The 17,889-nt window shown below is 44.0% G+C and overlaps 1 protein-coding gene across 1 annotated transcript in view; it reads left to right on the forward strand.

Moving 5' to 3' along the window:
* The window catches only part of Grin2a (glutamate ionotropic receptor NMDA type subunit 2A), a 420,443-nt gene extending 402,754 nt beyond the window's left edge, over nt 1–17,689 (forward strand). The window contains exons 13-14 of the mRNA XM_015985718.3: nt 9,479–9,717; nt 15,109–17,689. Coding sequence (XP_015841204.1) covers nt 9,479–9,717; nt 15,109–16,905 — 2,036 coding nt within the window. The 3' untranslated portion in view covers nt 16,906–17,689. The remainder of the gene's footprint in view (nt 1–9,478; nt 9,718–15,108) is intronic.
* Nucleotides 17,690–17,889: the final 200 nt, after the last annotated feature.

Raw genomic sequence — 17,889 nt, forward strand, 5'->3', positions numbered from 1 at the left:
TCAAAACATTAGTGTGAATTCATTTGTGTTCCATATTTATATGCCTTTGAAGTTATATCAGGTTGACTGTCTGTGTCTGTGCAAGCAGACCGGCTAAGAGGTACGAGAAAAGCCTATTCCACAGAGATGCTCATGGTTTCCTGCAAGTTTTCTTACAGGCTGTCAGTTGGCAAAGTACTCCATGTTCAAGCGTGAGGATCTGATGTTCATCACAGAAGCCATGTGAAAAGCTAGGCATGGTGGCATGTATGTATTTGTAAAGCCTGGCATGGTGGTATGTATGGGCTTGTAATCCCTGTGCCATGACGATGGAGACTTACAGACCAGCCAGCTTAGCCAAATTCCAAAACTGGCAAGTTCCAGGTTCAGGGTGATGCCTCTCCTCAACAACAACAACAAAAGGTGGAGAGTGGCTGAGGAAGGCACCTGGTGTCAGCATCTCTGAGGTCAGCATCTGTCCCCCTCACTGTACACACACACACACACACACACACACACACACACACACACACACACGCACACACCTTCAGCCTTACTTTAGAGAAGTATTTCTCTCCAACTCCATCCTCTGATGGGAAATTTTGACCATGTCCACTGTTTGATATTCACAGACCTGCCCAACCCTCTCATCTTTTTTATTCATCTTCTCCAAAAAGATAAACACTGTGAATCTGTGTGCATTTAAATGTTCTGAGTCCTGGTTGCAAAGTTGGTCACATGGTCTGTGAACCCCCAGACAGATGGTGACAAGCGGAAACCAAGTTTGCAATAGTCAAGTTCCATCCCCAGAGCAGAAACCTCAACTGGAAGGTGGTGGTTGAAGAATTTATGCCAAAGACATCTTGTCTCTGCATCTAACTGGATACATTTAATCCGAGCCCTATTTTTATTTTAGTTTGTGACTTCTCAGCATTATGCAGAAATGGAATATTCTGACGTTTAAATAAGGACTATTTATCTTCCAAACTCAGTCTACTGGTATCCAGAATCTCGTACTATTTCTCATCATACCACCATCAAAGATATTTTTTGCCTTTTTAGCAAATACCCGATGACCCTTTGAGTTCACAGGTTGAGAGGTCATGGGCTCCAGAATGTTATTCCCATGCCCCACATTGCTTAGTTTTTATTTCTTTCTTATTTGTCAGACATGTTGGGTTAGATTTGGGTTTAGGAGATTTCTTCCCCATCCCTGTGTGTGTGTGCACATGTGTTTGTGCTGTATACATGGGGGGGGAGAGGATGTACACACTCTGGCAAGCACATATGGATATATCGGTGTCTTCCTCTATCACTCTCCATCTTGTTTTCTGAGACAGGATTTCTTGCTGAACCTGGAGCTTGTCAGTTTGGCTAGACTGGCCTGTTAGTCAAAGGTGGCTTGCTGGTCAAGGCCCCAAGAGCCTCTTGTCTCTGCCTCCTAGGACCAGGATCACAGGTACACACTGCTACACCTGGATTTTCATATGGATGCTGGGGTCCAACCTCATGTCCTATATAGCAAGTACTTTAACAGCTGAGCCATCACTCAAGCCATGCCCCTCCCCTTTGAGCCATCATTCTAGCCGTACCCTCCCTCCTTTCCTATTTAAAACTTAAGGGTTTGGAGTCACTACAAGAAGAAAGGGACTTCAGTTTTTCACCTCTACATCTGAGAAGCTGCACTTGACCTACATGATTTTGAGTCTAGCATGTGTAGTTAATGAGTAAAAGCCCCAAGGCCGGTGGTCAGGCACCATACTGGCCTTTCTCTGTTGATGATCACACATCCACAATCTGAGCGGCATCTTCCTTCCACATGAAGAGTCCCTGACTATGTAGGACCCAAACTTTTCTCATTCCCAGGACTGCAGCTACACCAAAGTCTGTTCTTGTTGAAAACACAAGTGTGTGTGGCTCTGTGCCCTAGATTTCACACAAAGAAAGCTGTTGCCTTGCCATTTTCGGTTCCAATTGGGCTTCTGAGAAGCTCAAGGTGCCCAAAGCCTTAGCAAGACATGAAACAAGATGGAATGGGGTCAGTTCCCCTTGTGGTGCTCAAGAAAACCTAATGGGATCAGCAACAACATCATGCTGACGTCTTTGGGCTATAGATGGAAGCTGCACCCCATGGGAACCACCATCTCCATGTCCAAAAGCTTTGATGGGACTGAGTCTGCCCTAAAAGCCAGCCCTCATTGCTGAGTTCCATAAACGGTTTCTAAGCCTGTGCTTGTGGCTTCAGAGACCGATCTCTTTGAGGCTCTTGCTGGTTCTTAGATCTGTGCATCACGAAACAGACAAGAAGAGAAGACCCTTGTACCATTTGTGGTTAGTATGCTAAGACCTGCACTGTGTGTTGGGAATACCAGAAACATGAAACAAAAACCCCCTCTCTGTTTAAGCGTACCTCTCCTTGATGAAGGCAAAGACACAATTAGACTCCACTGTGGCTGTCTATGTGGAAGCAGTATCCAGGATGCCATGTTGGGAGAAAATGTGGTCTCTTCCTATATTAGCTACATGTTTTAGCACTGTGATCAAATGCCTGACAAGCGGCAACTTATTAGAGGAAGGGTTTGTCTTGGCTCACAGTTCTGGGGGAGGCAGTTCATCACGGTGATGGGGCAGTCTCTTCCCTGGCCTTGCATTCTTTAATTCACACACTCCATCAGTTAGAAGGGCTCTACTCCCAAGTGTCCACAGTCAGGAAACAGAGAAAACTAAATGCTGACGCTCCTTTTACTTTCTATTTATTCAGTCTAGGGCCCCAGCCCATGGAGTGGTGTTGTCCACATTCAGGCCTGTTCTCTCCTCCCCAAGCAATCCAGTCTAGAAACACTCTCACAGATATGCCCACATGTGCTCAGACATGCATAGAATACCCACAGCTGATGGTTATGGGTGATGGTGACCCTGATGATATCCTAAGGTGAATCCAGTCAGTTCTCTCAAGTTTCTTCCAATGACAATTTATTCCTAAGCAGGAGAGTCTGCTCTACATGCTCTGGGTGCCTTTGAGCAAAGGACAGGACTCTAATAGAGATTATGTCACTGTGATAGATTTTTCTAGTAATCTTCTGCCATACTTCAGAATTATCATCCAAATTTGAAGTTTGGATGAGGCACAACATAACACACACACACACACACACACACACACACACACACACACACACGCCTATTCCAGCTGGTCTTACACTTTGTGTGAAGAAACACTGGTTTCCTGTCAGGGGACTATGAGTGGAGAAACATGGGCGGCAGCCAAAGCATCTTGAGCTACAAGGTCAGTGTTCACTGTGGAAAGCCGCCAGTAGTCTGCTGCTTGCAGGGTACCCAGAGGTCCTTATGTTCTTTTAGCCCCTCATTTGAGTTCCCTCCTCCTTCCCCAAAATTCCAAACTCCTCCTTGTTCCACAAACACTCTGTGTTTCTCCTTGCCTCTAGCCTTATGAAAACCTAATCTTACCATGACATAATTACTGATTTGCATGGCAGTCTCTTTCTGGAGGACTCTGAGTTCATAGATGCCAACAGCAGCATGCTACTTATCACTAAATGAAAAATATATACACCTTTAAAAATGTGTGAATGAGTAAAGAAAAAATAAACCCAACCATAAAGACCTCAGAAAACCCAAACATCTTTTCACATCATCCCTGCTGAGGATCAAGGACTTTGGTTAGAAAAACCAAAACCAACCAAACAAAAAAAAGTAGATGTCTGCCTGTGAGGTTGTACATGGGAGATGACTTTTTTAAAAAAAAAATGTATTTAGCACATTCTTAGGCCCAGACAAAGCCTAAAGGATACAGGTTCAAAATGTATTTTTTTAAAACTGACCTCAGGGAAGACATACTGGGAAGTGGAAAAACAGTCACATTGCTTGCTATCAAATCCCTCCTGTAGCAATCCCCTTAGCTCATAGGTGGTCTTACAGGGTAGAGTGAAATCGAATCTGAAAAGCAACTGCACTTCCCTGGAAGTGTTGAGGACTTCCCCTGGTAATACTGACTTCCCCAGAAGCACTGGGGACTCACTCCCCCAGAAGTGTAGAAGTGTTGAGGGCAGAAGTGTTGAAGACTCCAGCCAGTAAGAGACTGATTCCTCTCACTTTGGATAGTAGTCTTCTAAAAGCTGAGTCTCTTCCAGGGCTAGGCATTCTTGGATTTCCAGAATACATTAGTTAGAAGGGCACAGGAAGGCTTGTGTGGCCAACTCTACTCCCTATCTTCCCCGACTTCATGTGGTAAGAATACTATCCCCAGAAACACTTGCGAGCCATTAGCACGTGAGTAGCATGCATACAACATCATTTAATTCTAACAAATCTCCTATGAAGTCAATAACCTTGTATTCCCACTTGGAAGATGTCTAAATTGGAATGCAAAAGGAAATCCCACAACTTATCTACCTTAAATCTCAGCTGCAGATGGCAATGGTAATGGAACTAGCCACAGTACATCAATATGAGGGTGATGAATTAGTTTTAAAAAATAAATAAAAATAAATCATGACAGTACCAGAATATAGTAGCTTTTATGTAATTTTGTTAAATAAAAAATGTGGACTAGGGAGATGGCTCAGCCATTAATGTGCTAGCAAGGCACTTTGTGGGAACCTGAATGTGATTTCAGGAACCCATGTACACAGGACATCTGCCAGTGATGCCTGCACATGGCAATGCATCCCTGGAAGACCAAAATAAGAACTTTTGACATAGGTGCAGTGTCCCATGGGTCACTGTCATTAGAGGCATGAACAGAAGAGAGACCTCGCTGCCACCAATCTTCTCCTAGGAAGGGAGAAGATGATGTGGTCTGGCCACAAGCCACGCTTTCCCTGCTCCTGGGAGAATCTGGTTTGCATCCTCCCAGCAAGAATGAGCCTCCTTCAGGAAACAGACTTAGCAATCCCATTTGCCAGCCCTGCTTCCTATGATAAAACTAACAATGCTGGAACCTCTTTGTAAGAGGTTAAAATGACAATGGGATGTATAATGCCAAGCTTTTCCTTATGAAAATGATATTCAATGCTTCACACCAGCTCAGGGCTTCTTCACACCAGCTCAGGGCTTCCTCACACCAGCTCAGGGCTTCCTCATTGTCAAGACTCACTCTCCAAACCACTGCAACACTCCCCATTTGTTCTGGCTTTCCATCTATTTATAAGTCAGGAAAACAGCAAAAAAGATCTGCGCATTTTTATAGTCCTGCACAATTTAAGCTTGGGGATACAAATTAAAAAAATAGAAACAGAAAATATGGATCTGATGCTTAGTATGTGCTGTAGGCCATGAAAAATGCCAAAATCATAAAGCACGGTCCCTGATCTCCCTCAAGGATATTATAATATACTTGAGCAGATTAAAAACAGAATAAGAAAGTATTTGAACCACAGTTCCCTACACTAGGAAGAGGGCCACAGGCCAGAAGTATCTAACTGAAAAATGATTTGAATAGGCTGTAATTGGTGCTGAGAAATATAACGTCACTCTCCTTTCAGAATCTGGTTTGGGCTTACCAAGTTGGCTTAATTCTAAAGAGAGGTGTGGTATGCTCGGGCAAAGGACAAAGACAAAAAATTCTTTGTACTTGCATCTTGAAAGGAATCAAGGCTATGTTTCTTTCAGCCAGACTCCCAGTGTCACTGGCTTACAAACCTGGCTCTTTTTGAGACAACACTAAAGAGAAGATATTCTGGGACTTGTATGAATCCTAGGGAGAAAGACCCATTTTTGTATGTGTGTCCTCACAAACTCAAGGGAGGGGGGAGCTCAACAATACATTGTGTTTTCAGGAAGTGGCATTAGTGGCTTTAGAAAGAGAAGAAGCAGTTATACAAGCCTTGAGGCTCATGGTAGACAGAGGGCTTCGGATGAGTCTGTGTCAGTGCTGGGTAGACGGAAGATAATATTCATCTTCCATGACATTTCCAACTGTGTGTGGTGCTGGAGTATGTTGAAAGGGAAGGAGTTCAGCCAGGACAGCCCTTCCTGCCACTGTGTCCTCAATGCTGATTCACCAGAACTGCCATCTTGTGTGATGAACTTGCTGGGAGATAGAGTTCTTAATATTTTTTCCTCTCATAAATATGCATGTTTCCCTTCTAATGTACAACTTCTGAGACCTTCAATGAGTCATTTTGTCTATGAAAAGGAAACTGGGAAAATCTCTGTCCATCAAAGCAAAGAAAATGCAGGGAGGGTTTCCATCTGCTTGCTGCTGAGTGAGAAACTGAACCGAGAAGCCTTTGAGCATCCACATGTGCATCACTTAAATGATGCAATAACCGCATTCAGTCTTTTCATACAGAACATGAGTACGCTAAAAACTCCTGGAGCTGTGGTAGAAGGCAGCTCCAAAATCATCTCTAGGGACACTTCTGTCACCCTGTGATCTTGGGGAGCTTATGATTCTTAGAGGAAGAATAACTCTGCAGAGGATTAACTCAGGATCAAAAACTAGAAAGGTATGCAGCAGGCAGTAGTTAATACTGAAACCTGAAATTGGAAAAAGTGATAGGAGCATGCTTAGCCCCAGATGGGGTGTCTATATCATATATCACATCCCCTCCAAGGCTCAGAGAATGTAAGAAGAGGGACAGAAAGATAGAGCCAGAGGTCGGGAGAGATTGTTGTGACATGACAGGGCCATAGCCCTCACAAACTCACAAGAGCTACAGTTGCTGGGACAAGATCAAGCCAGTTACCATTCCAGCATGGGCCGGGCAGGGGCTCCCAAGGCCCCGCCTCCAGCAGAGGAGCTGCCGGCAATTAATGAGCAATGGAGAAAGAAGAATCTGCTTTCGTCGACAGTGTGGCCCATAGTAGGTCGCCAGTGCTCCAGAGCATGATGCCCTATACCTGTGCATAAATTGGCAGCATTTATTAGACTCAGTGGGTTATTTAAAAATAAAAGTTGTGAGTCTTGGAGGTGAATGTAGGAGGCACCCTGGAGGAGCTGAAGGAGGTGAGCAGAGGGAGATATGATCTAAGTACATTGTATGCACATATGAAATCACCAAAGACTAAATAAAAAATTCAAGAGATTACAACTGTCACAAAGAAATCAACTACCATGAGTGAGAGCACAGAGCAAACAGAATGAAAAGTCTAAAAATGATTCCCCTTGGCTATAGGCTTGAAATTGCTAAACTAGAACAGGTTTGAAAATCATAATGAAAAGAACAGCTGAAGCTTTGAAAGAAACAAACAAATAGCTCATGTAAAATAAAGAGATTAAAATGGAAGCATAAAGTGAAATATTACCAATTAGAGAACAAATGAGCTAGAGAATGAATCTTTGTGTGGATCAACCTGTTCCAGCCCACAAAGATAAGTAAATATGAAAACAAGATTAATAACCTAAAGGGTAGACTGACAACACTCTTTGTTCCAATTTTCAGGACAAAATGAGTTATTACAGGTCATCAGAGAATTGCTAATTACAGCATCCAGGTAGCACTGTCAGCTAGGAAAAGAGGAAAAGTCCTGCATAAACCTGACAAAACTATCCAAGCCCGGTGGGTAGGGGGGATGCGAACAGTACTGTCAGTTTGGAATACAGTTGGGCAGTTTCCTAGAAAGCTCAGCACTTCTTTACCATATAATCCAGAGAATTTCACAAAATTTCTCTAGATATTTTAACCAAATGAATAAAAAATATCCACATAAACATCTTCACTAATCAATGTTTGTAGTGGCTTTATTTGTCACGGTGCAAATTTGGAAAGAACCAACATCAACATCTACAGGTGAACAGATAAGCAAACTGTATCCAAATGTGGAACTCAGTATTGAGGAGACAAGGGAGCCTTATAAGGCATATTATGCAGCGAAAGAAGCCAGTCTGAAATACTTCCAACTACGTGACACTGGAAAAGATAACACCATAGATAAGTAGTTGCCAAAGTTTAGGAAGAGTTACAGAGAGGTATGAATTATTTAAAAATGTTAAAATGGGGGCATTTAAAGCAATAGTAGACAAAATTTTTATTTTTTAATATTTATATATGTGTACATGAGTAGGACACATGTCAGGCACACACGTGGAAGTCAGAGGACAACTATCAGAAGTCTGTTCTCTCTTTTCACCATGTGAATCCCAGGGATCAAACTCAGGTCTTAGGCTTGGCAGCAAGTACCCTTATATGCCAAGTCATCTCACTTGCCCGTGGTGAGAACATTTCCCCAAGAGTCATCAGATGGAACAATCACACCGAGACCAAAAATCTCAATAAATAAAGCAAATCCACATGTAGATTCTACACCAAAATCAAAAGGAAGAGAGAAAATAGAGATCGTGAAGCCAGCAAATGGCAGTGAGCAGACCCTGACCCCACGACAGCAGTTCAGATCTGAGGAAAACTGAATGTTACCACAAGGCCCAGAAAATATCACCACCAGCTTGCATTCAAAAATGAGAGAAAAACAGAGATGATAATACACTGATTTCACAAAACTTCAAAACAAGACTCACTTGAAATCCATAACGATAACAGAGAGGCAGCACAAACTTTTAAAATCATCCTTTCATTTTCCATCAGATACCTCCTACTCAGCTTAGAGATCAGCTACATACATACACAATGGAGTCATGATTTGCATTTAGCATATAAGTTTTCTGTGATGATTAATGTCCCTGAGATAGAATTCTTAAGACTGATTCATGGAGTAAATGTCAGTGCTTAGTAAACTGTAGATGGTTGGTATAATTACTAGACACTGAGATCCTGGAATTTGATCTTCAATGGGGACTGGATAAAATGCACCAAAGAAATAGTGTAAGGTGTGCCTCCTTTTCATTCCCAATGAAAAGCACACCTGTTTCCTTAGTCACCTATTGAAGTGAAGAAGATGTTTGCTTTGCAAGGGGCCATTCAGAGCCAAGACGTCTTTCTTTCACTAATGTTTAGCATCTTATGCTCATCACTTATGGGTGAGTTTTTTGAAGTGGTTTTGGGTGTTCTAAACATGAGAAAGAAGAAACTCATATAGCTGAGGTCCACCATCTGTCAGGCATGGTTCCAGGCATCTTCCTCCTTACAATCAACAAGCTATTGTTTATGAAACTTGATGTGAACCAGACTCAACTGACCCTCACCACAACTCCCTGGAGTATGCACTCTTGCTATACACATTATTCATGGAAGTAAGGGGTTTGGAGGTTAAATATTTCCACTGCATCATGCCTATCCTGCATGAACTTGGGTGGATGAGGTTTTGGGGTGTATAGAGGACAAAAAAAATAATGAGGAGGCTGCAACCATGATCAAAACTATACCAGGAGCTGCCAAATTCATCACACTGTAAATACCATCTAATTTAATTGAGTTCATAATAGTAGCAGGGAGGTGTTATCCTCAACTGAGCAGCCAAAGGTCAGCCAAGCTCAGTAACTTACCTTAAGGTCACACAATTGTAAGTCATGTACCTGTTACCAACTCAGAAGTGCCTACAGCAAGGTCTTCACTGCCAGTTGGTGTTATGTTCTATGCAGGTGAGATGGAGGAACTGGAGACGCTGTGGCTTACAGGCATCTGCCACAATGAGAAGAATGAGGTGATGAGCAGCCAGCTGGACATCGACAACATGGCGGGCGTGTTCTACATGCTGGCCGCGGCTATGGCCCTCAGCCTCATCACCTTCATCTGGGAGCACCTCTTCTACTGGAAGCTGCGCTTCTGCTTCACCGGCGTGTGTTCTGACCGGCCCGGGCTGCTCTTCTCCATTAGCAGGGTCAGTACCCCAAGCAGCTCCTTCCCAGTACAGCAGGCGGGTCCAGAACAACACAGGGCTTTCAGAGAATCAGGCACATATTACATATTGCTGAGACATTTTAATATCTACCAGATCATCTATATATTACCTGTCTATCTCAATCATCTATTTATCTATAATCAATCTATCATTGCCATCAACATCTATGTATCTTTCATTTCTCTATCACCTGCCAATCTATCAACTATCTTTTATCATTTATATGTCTATTTATCCATCTCTATCACCTATCAATTAACTATCATCTATCAGTCTATATGACATCTATTTATCCATCATCTATACATCTATCATCTATCAGTGATTTATTGTCTATCTATTTATCTACTCTATATATGTACATATGTATATATGTCCATGCATCTCTGTCATCTGTCACATATCACTCTATCATCTATCTGTCACCAACTGTCAATGCATCCGTCTATTTAATACTTATCACCATGTATCTGTCATCGATCTATTATCTATCATCTGGTTAGCTATCTTTCTACCATATATCATATATTCTTCCTTAATTTATCTACCTGTTTCTTTCATCTTCCCATCTTAGTGGTAACAACAGTTAGTTTCATATGCTGATCTTTATTGGGGGAAATGAAATAATCAGCTTAAAATGAATTTGTATATTCTTAGCATGAGGTGATTTTGAGAACTTTGGAGATTCAAAAGGTACACATTAGCTTTGTGAGAAGGATTTATTTTCTCCATTCAATTACACTTGACTTGGGTTCTGTGCAAATACATATTTCCTAATTAGCTTGATGGCATCTAAACACACAGATTGCTTAAAAATAACAACGTGCATGCATATAGCTAGGAATTATGCCAACTTTAAACTAATTCTCCCAGCCAATTACTAAAGGCTTTTCATATCCAAATGGTTCTGGGATTATGTTAAGCAAATGCACACTGTTGCATTTGCTTGTAAATCTAGCTTCTTTTTGGAACAGACAGCCAAGTTGGTAGGATCATCATTATGAAAAATGAACTGAGTCCGGCATCTCTATCCCAGCATGCTAGGGGTGGAAATGGAGAGGACTATGGAGTGTAGGTGAAGCTTTGTTGGTAGAATGTGAACTTTCCTGCCCTCCAGGGCAGGGGGGGGGTGCCCAGCCACTACTGATGCATCCTGGAGGCTTCAGGGAGTCTAGCAGGGCAGAGGCTCTCCTCCTCCGATATTATTTGTCTTCTAAACCAGAGCAACCTGATGAGTATGAATAAGGAGGTCCCATTATTTCCCTACCTCCTTTCTTTACTATGAAAACACATGGAAGGTTCAGCTCCTGATGTTGATTGACATAAAAAAGCCTACAGTGGAGGACTGGCAGACATGGCAAGGTGCAGCTACTGTGTGGATGATGGTCAGAGCCAGACATGTTTTCTTTCTTGTCTCATTGTGAACCCTCTCCCCAGGTTATTATGATCACACCCATTCTGTGGATGAGGAAACTGGGGCCTCAAATCTTAAAATGGGGTTTTTTAAAAACTTTCATTGTATTTCCCTGAAATAACAAATTTGCTTGCACTTTATCCACCAGGCCATAAACGGGAGGCACTGAAGAGATAACAACTCCTAAGGAGCAACACCCTGTTTGTCGTTTGGCCTCACACACATGTGTGAATAGTTATGTGATCATGCACATGAGTGTACTCTCTCTCTCTCTCTCTCTCTCTCTCTCTCTCTCCCTCTCTCCCTCTCTCTCTCCCTCCCTCCCTCCCTCCCCCTCTCTCTCCCTCCCTCCCTCTCCCTCTCTCTCCTCTCTCTCTCTCTCTCTCTCTCTCTCTCTCTCTCTCTCTCTCTCTCTCTCTCTCTCTCACACACACACACACACACACACACACCCTGTATACAGAGTTAGGTCACATACATTAGTCAAGTTCAGAGTGTGGGCTTCTTTCTAAGGATGCTGATCTGTGATGCTCTGAAGTCTCCCAAAGCAGGTATCTGCTGCACAGAGGATACATCTCCTAATTGCCAATTCTTTCAAGACACTGACCATGCATCCCACAGTAAAACAATCACCATACAGTAAACACATGCAGCTCTCCTTGCAGGCTCAGTGGCTCTGGTGAGCTCCTGGAGATGCAATATGGATGCCAACCTGGGACAAATGCATTCCTGGTACTGTTAAGGGAAATATAATAGCTCAAATGAGACATTTATTAAACACTGGAACCAAGCTTCTACAATGACTGTCCCTTGTCATATTTTTATGACTTAAACAATTCCACCTTCCAATCTGTGGAATGGTCTTAATGTTAGTTTTCTCTCCAAAGTGTCCCTCCCCCGACACACACCATTTATGGAAAAAAAGACTAAAAAATCTTGCTATCTCCAGTCAAAACTCACCTTGACTGTCTCTTGAAAGTGTGAGCAATAAGAGCTTAGTAAAAACAGAAGCCAAGGGGTGTGGATTGTGATGCCTTCCCACTGTGCTCCAAGGTGGGGAGCTTAAAGAATGAAAGATGCTTTTTACTATCTGACCATTAAGACCAACAGAAGCTAGACACCATCAGGACTAGCCCAGGATGAATGGGACCAAGGAGGGCTATAGAGCCCTTGTTCAACTGAGCATGTTTTCAGAAGTCAGGAGCTCTGAGAAGCAAAGCCGGTTGACCAGGAGACACATAGCCCACCAGGCACCTCATTTCCATAACCCATAGAAGGCATTCAGAATCTGTGAGTAATAGAGGGAAAGAGAGGGTGCCAACTAACACAGGGAGAAGCTCTAGCCAGGGGCTCATTGAGCTCCACAGGAGCCAGCCTCACTAACCAGAAGGCGAGTGTGATTTCTGGAACAATCTTTCTGTAGCAGTCAGTGGCATGCAATTTTTGTAGTTTTGACAAGGTGGGCATCATGTGTTCAAGCAGGTTTGAAAGAAGAAATGAGCAAAGACAGGCCACAGCTTGTCCACTCCACAATCACATCTTTAGTCTATCTTGCCTTGTGCCCACCAGAGGAGGATATGCTTCCCACTTCTCAGCTGGGAAAGTTGAGGTTCACTCGAGGATAATGGCTTATTTGAGGCCACATCTAGCGGCCTCTGACTCATCCTGTTATACTGGAATATGTATCCCCCCCCCCCCGTCCTGAACAGCCTATCGGGAAAATGGGTTGACCCAGATAGAGGAAGCTGTTGTGAAAACAGCTTCAGCCTAGACAATCCTATGACATCTCTTCCCTCCCTTGGCCCCACTAGGAAGATCAATTGCTTTAGCTGTGTTTTATCAGTCCCAGGGGAACCAGGAAGGAGAAGCCACAGCCCAACCATTTCCTATAGCACAGTCCAGCTCTGGCCATGCTGTGAGCCTCCTCCAAACACAGCCTGCAGTTCAAGGAGGCAGGGAGCACAGCAGGGGAGCACAGCAGGGGAGCACAGCAGAAGAGCACAGCCAGCAGTTCAAGATGGCAGAGGAGCACAGCCAGCAGTTCAAGGCAGCAGGGGAGCACGGACAGCAGTTCAAGATGGCAGAGGAGCACAGCCAGCAATTTAGGGGAGCACGGCCAGCAGTTCAAGGAGGCAGGGGAGCACAGCCAGCAGTTTAGGGGAGCACGGACGGCAGTTCAAGATGGCAGAGGAGCACAGCCAGCAATTTAGGGGAGCACGGCCAGCAGTTCAAGGAGGCAGAGGAGCACAGCCAGCAATTTAGGGGAGCACGGCCAGCAGTTCAAGGCAGCAGGGGAGCTCATTGCACAGTGGTAACAGGTGCAGAGAAGTCTATAGGTCCTCCTGAGGGAGGACAGGAGCTTGTTAGAATAAAGTTGCAGGTTTAGAAAAAATAAGACTATATATTTTATAATACAACAAGGAGAGGAAACAAAGACCCTACCTGACTCTGACATAGAGGAAACATCAGTTTTTCACCCATCAGTGCAGAGTCCCTCTAGATTACATGTAAGATCATATTGTGTGACAGATTACAGCATAATTGTATGACGTAATTCTTATGTCCAGAGTCTGAATGTTCTAGCATTGTTAGTGCAAGGGGAGAAGTGTGGTTTGTGGCAGGATCAATAGCCACCTAACTGCTCGTGATAGAGGAGACTGAAGATAGTGTGGAAGGAAGGAGGACAGGGAGGGAGGGGAGGAGAGAGAGAAAGAGGGAAGGAAGAGAAGAAAGGAAGGGAGGGAAGGAAAGGTTGGAGGGAGGGAAAGAGAGGCCAAGAATGGAAGAAAGGGGGACAGAAAGGAAGGAAGGCAGGGAAGGATTCCGGGGGAGAAGGAAGAACAGAAGGAGGGAAAGGGAAAGAAAGAACGAGAAGGTGAAGGGGTAGAAAAGAGAAAGATGATGGGAAGGGAAGGAAGAGAGGAAGAGAGGGATGGAATGAGGGGGGAATGGAAGAAAGGAGAAAGGGGAAGAAGGGAGAGGAAGGGACAGAGGGAGGAAAAGGGAGAAGAGAAAAGAAAAGAAGGAAGAAGGAAGTTGATGCAGTGTTCGCCACTGGGCTCTGGACCTTAACCACAAGGCTTAGGTTGACACAAAGGCTGCTTGAACATGAGACGGTCATATGTTGTGTGCAGCATTTTTGTGAGGCTGGAGACTGTCTTTGGACAGTAAGTGCAGCTATCCAGATGAATTAAGACTTCACAGTTCCGAGAGCATCCCTCTTGGGTTATGTTTGATGCAGCCATGGGTGTTGGTAAAGCAGGTTCAGAGTTACATGGCACAAACTTCTTGCTACTTTGTGCCAAAGTCAACAACCAGATCTGCTTCATGCATCCATTTCTTGGGATGGTTTCCTGGCAATCTTAGGAGGAGGCAGATCAAATTCTACAAATTTGATCCAATTGCTTGCATTAGGTATGGTGGCCAAAATCTGGATATGGGGAGAGGAAAGCAAGGTGGTTACAAAGCCAAAGAGTATTGATGCTCTAGCTACTACAGCAGCATGAGAAAAGAGCCCTTCCCCTGCCAACGGTAGAGCAGCTCATTTCATTACTGGAGCTTCCTGCTGCCTTGCAGGTAGCTCCAATGGTCTACCTGCAAGTGTCTCTCAGCTCTAATGGTCATGAAGTCTTCTCTCCCTGCCAATGTTACTGCTTATATTATCTGGGTGAAGTCTTGTGAATCATTAAAGTTTCAGGAGCTTTCTGAAACTTATGAGTTGTGTTTACTACCTGAGTCTTCATAGAATGTTTCAATGCTGAATAAATAGTTACATAGCACGGGTACAATACAAGTAAGATCTTGAAGTAAGATAATCAGGATTCAGAATGAATTTTAATCTCTCCATGACTCCCACAAGAAATCTATAATTGGCCTTTGCAGATGAAGCTCTGATGGGCAAGTGGTTTTATACTAGTATCTTCTGTTGATGTGTGTTTTGTGTTCCTTATTCACAGGGCATCTACAGTTGCATTCATGGTGTGCACATTGAAGAAAAGAAGAAGTCTCCAGACTTCAATCTGACTGGGTCACAGAGCAACATGCTAAAGCTTCTTCGGTCAGCCAAGAACATCTCCAACATGTCCAACATGAACTCCTCAAGAATCGACTCACCCAAAAGAGGTACTGACTTCATCCAAAGAGGGTCACTTATTGTGGACATGGTTTCAGACAAGGGGAATTTAATATATTCAGACAACAGGTCCTTTCAGGGGAAGGAGAGCATATTTGGGGACAACATGAATGAACTCCAAACATTTGTGGCCAATAGGCACAAAGATAACCTCAGTAACTATGTGTTCCAAGGACAGCATCCTCTCACTCTCAATGAGTCCAACCCTAACACAGTAGAGGTGGCTGTCAGCACTGAATCCAAAGGGAACTCCCGACCGCGGCAGCTTTGGAAGAAATCCATGGAGTCTCTACGCCAGGATTCTCTGAACCAGAACCCTGTCTCACAGAGGGATGAAAAGACTGTAGAGAATAGAACCCACTCCCTAAAAAGTCCTAGGTATCTTCCAGAAGAGGTAGCCCACTCTGACATTTCAGAAACTTCAAGTCGAGCCACATGCCACAGGGAGACAGATAACAATAAGAACCACAAGACCAAGGATAACTTCAAAAGGTCAATGGCCTCCAAATACCCCAAGGATTGTAGTGAGGTTGAACGTACCTACATGAAAACCAAAGCAAGCTCTCCCAGGGATAAGATCTACACCATTGATGGTGAGAAAGAGCCCAGTTTCCACTTGGATCCTCCACAGTTTGTTGAGAACATAGCCCTCCCTGAGAATGTGGGCTTCCCAGATCCCTACCAAGACCACAGTGAGAACTTCCGCAAGGGAGACTCCACGCTGCCCATGAACAGGAACCCGTTACACAGTGAAGACGGGCTTCCCAACAATGACCAGTATAAACTCTATGCCAAGCACTTTACCTTAAAAGACAAGGGTTCCCCACACAGCGAGGGCAGTGATCGATACCGGCAGAACTCCACACACTGCAGAAGCTGCCTTTCCAACCTGCCCACCTACTCAGGCCACTTTACCATGAGGTCTCCTTTCAAGTGTGATGCCTGTCTGCGGATGGGGAACCTCTATGACATAGATGAAGACCAGATGCTTCAGGAGACAGGTAACCCAGCTACTCAGGAGGACTACCAGCAGGACTGGTCCCAGAACAACGCCCTCCAGTTCCAGAAGAACAAGCTAAGGATTAACCGACAGCACTCCTATGATAACATTCTGGACAAACCCAGGGAGCTAGACCTCAGCAGGCCCTCCCGGAGCATAAGCCTCAAGGACAGAGAACGGCTACTGGAGGGCAACTTATATGGGAGCCTGTTCAGTGTTCCCTCAAGCAAACTCTCGGGGAACAAAAGCTCCCTCTTCCCCCAAGGTCTGGAGGACAGCAAGAGAAGCAAGTCTCTCTTGCCAGACCACACCTCTGATAATCCTTTCCTCCACACGTATGGGGATGACCAACGCTTAGTTATTGGGAGATGTCCTTCGGACCCTTACAAACACTCATTGCCATCACAGGCAGTAAATGACAGCTATCTTCGGTCGTCCTTGAGGTCAACAGCATCGTATTGCTCCAGGGACAGTCGGGGCCACAGTGATGTATACATTTCAGAGCATGTTATGCCTTATGCTGCAAATAAGAATAACATGTACTCTAACCCCAGGGTTTTAAATTCCTGCAGCAATAGACGTGTGTACAAGAAAATGCCTAGTATCGAATCTGATGTCTAAAATCTTCCATCAGTGTTTATCTATAAGGAAACATGGAATGGCCAACGTTCTGGAGGGTAAATGTTGGATGTCCCATAGCACCCTACTAAGAGGAAGAGGATTTAGGGAGGTACTTTTTTGTTGGCTCTTTTGCACATGGCTCCATGCCATAATCTTTCACTCAAGGAATCTTGTGAGGTATGTACTGTACTCAGCACATACCAGATAGGTAAATCCTTAACCAAAAACAAATAAATAAATATGGGCAAGTCTCCTAGACATGCCGACTGGGTATGGTGGCAATAATGGTGCATCGGATGGCGACAGTGATATTGTGATTGCCTATATTCCAAATTCCATGAAGATCAATCTACCATGTAACTTCCCCATCAGAAATGCCTCACCGTTTCTCTAATACAGAATAAGCAATATGGTATGCATGTAAGTCTGACACAGACAATAAGACAGTTAAGAATGCATTTGCACTGTAGTAAGATTGACATGTGCAAGGATTAAGAAGTTTGGCTTGTAACAGTTCTCAGCTTTCTTGTTATGCCTTCCATTACAACCCTGGCTCAGCCCCCAAGAACTCCAGGTTCCCCCCAAAGAATAGCAAACCAGTGTGTTCATTGTATGTATGCTACTTTCATTGTAGTCTGTCCCCAATACACATCTGGAAAAAAATAGCCACAGGGACTCTCAGGTGGAGAGCTATAAGAATCTCTTTGAATGTTAATGTTTGTGTATCTCTCACCCTCAGCTTCAATGGTCTTGTTCGGAGCTGCATAAACACATTTATGTCTTCGATATCTAGGTGTGGATCCTCTGTCTATGACATAGTGGCCGTTGTAGTTTATCTTGAAGACTCTTATGTAAGTAAGTTTGCATTTCTTCCCTTCTGGTGATGACTCAGGGTTGTATAGTATCTCTTACCCAATCCCTCCCAAAGTAATTGTAACTTGTTCTGTCCCCCAACAGCCATGATGGTGTCTAATTAGCTGTGTG

Source organism: Peromyscus maniculatus, chromosome 8 (assembly GCF_049852395.1).
Source record: "Peromyscus maniculatus bairdii isolate BWxNUB_F1_BW_parent chromosome 8, HU_Pman_BW_mat_3.1, whole genome shotgun sequence".
In the NCBI taxonomy this organism is placed as follows: Eukaryota; Metazoa; Chordata; class Mammalia; order Rodentia; family Cricetidae; genus Peromyscus; species Peromyscus maniculatus.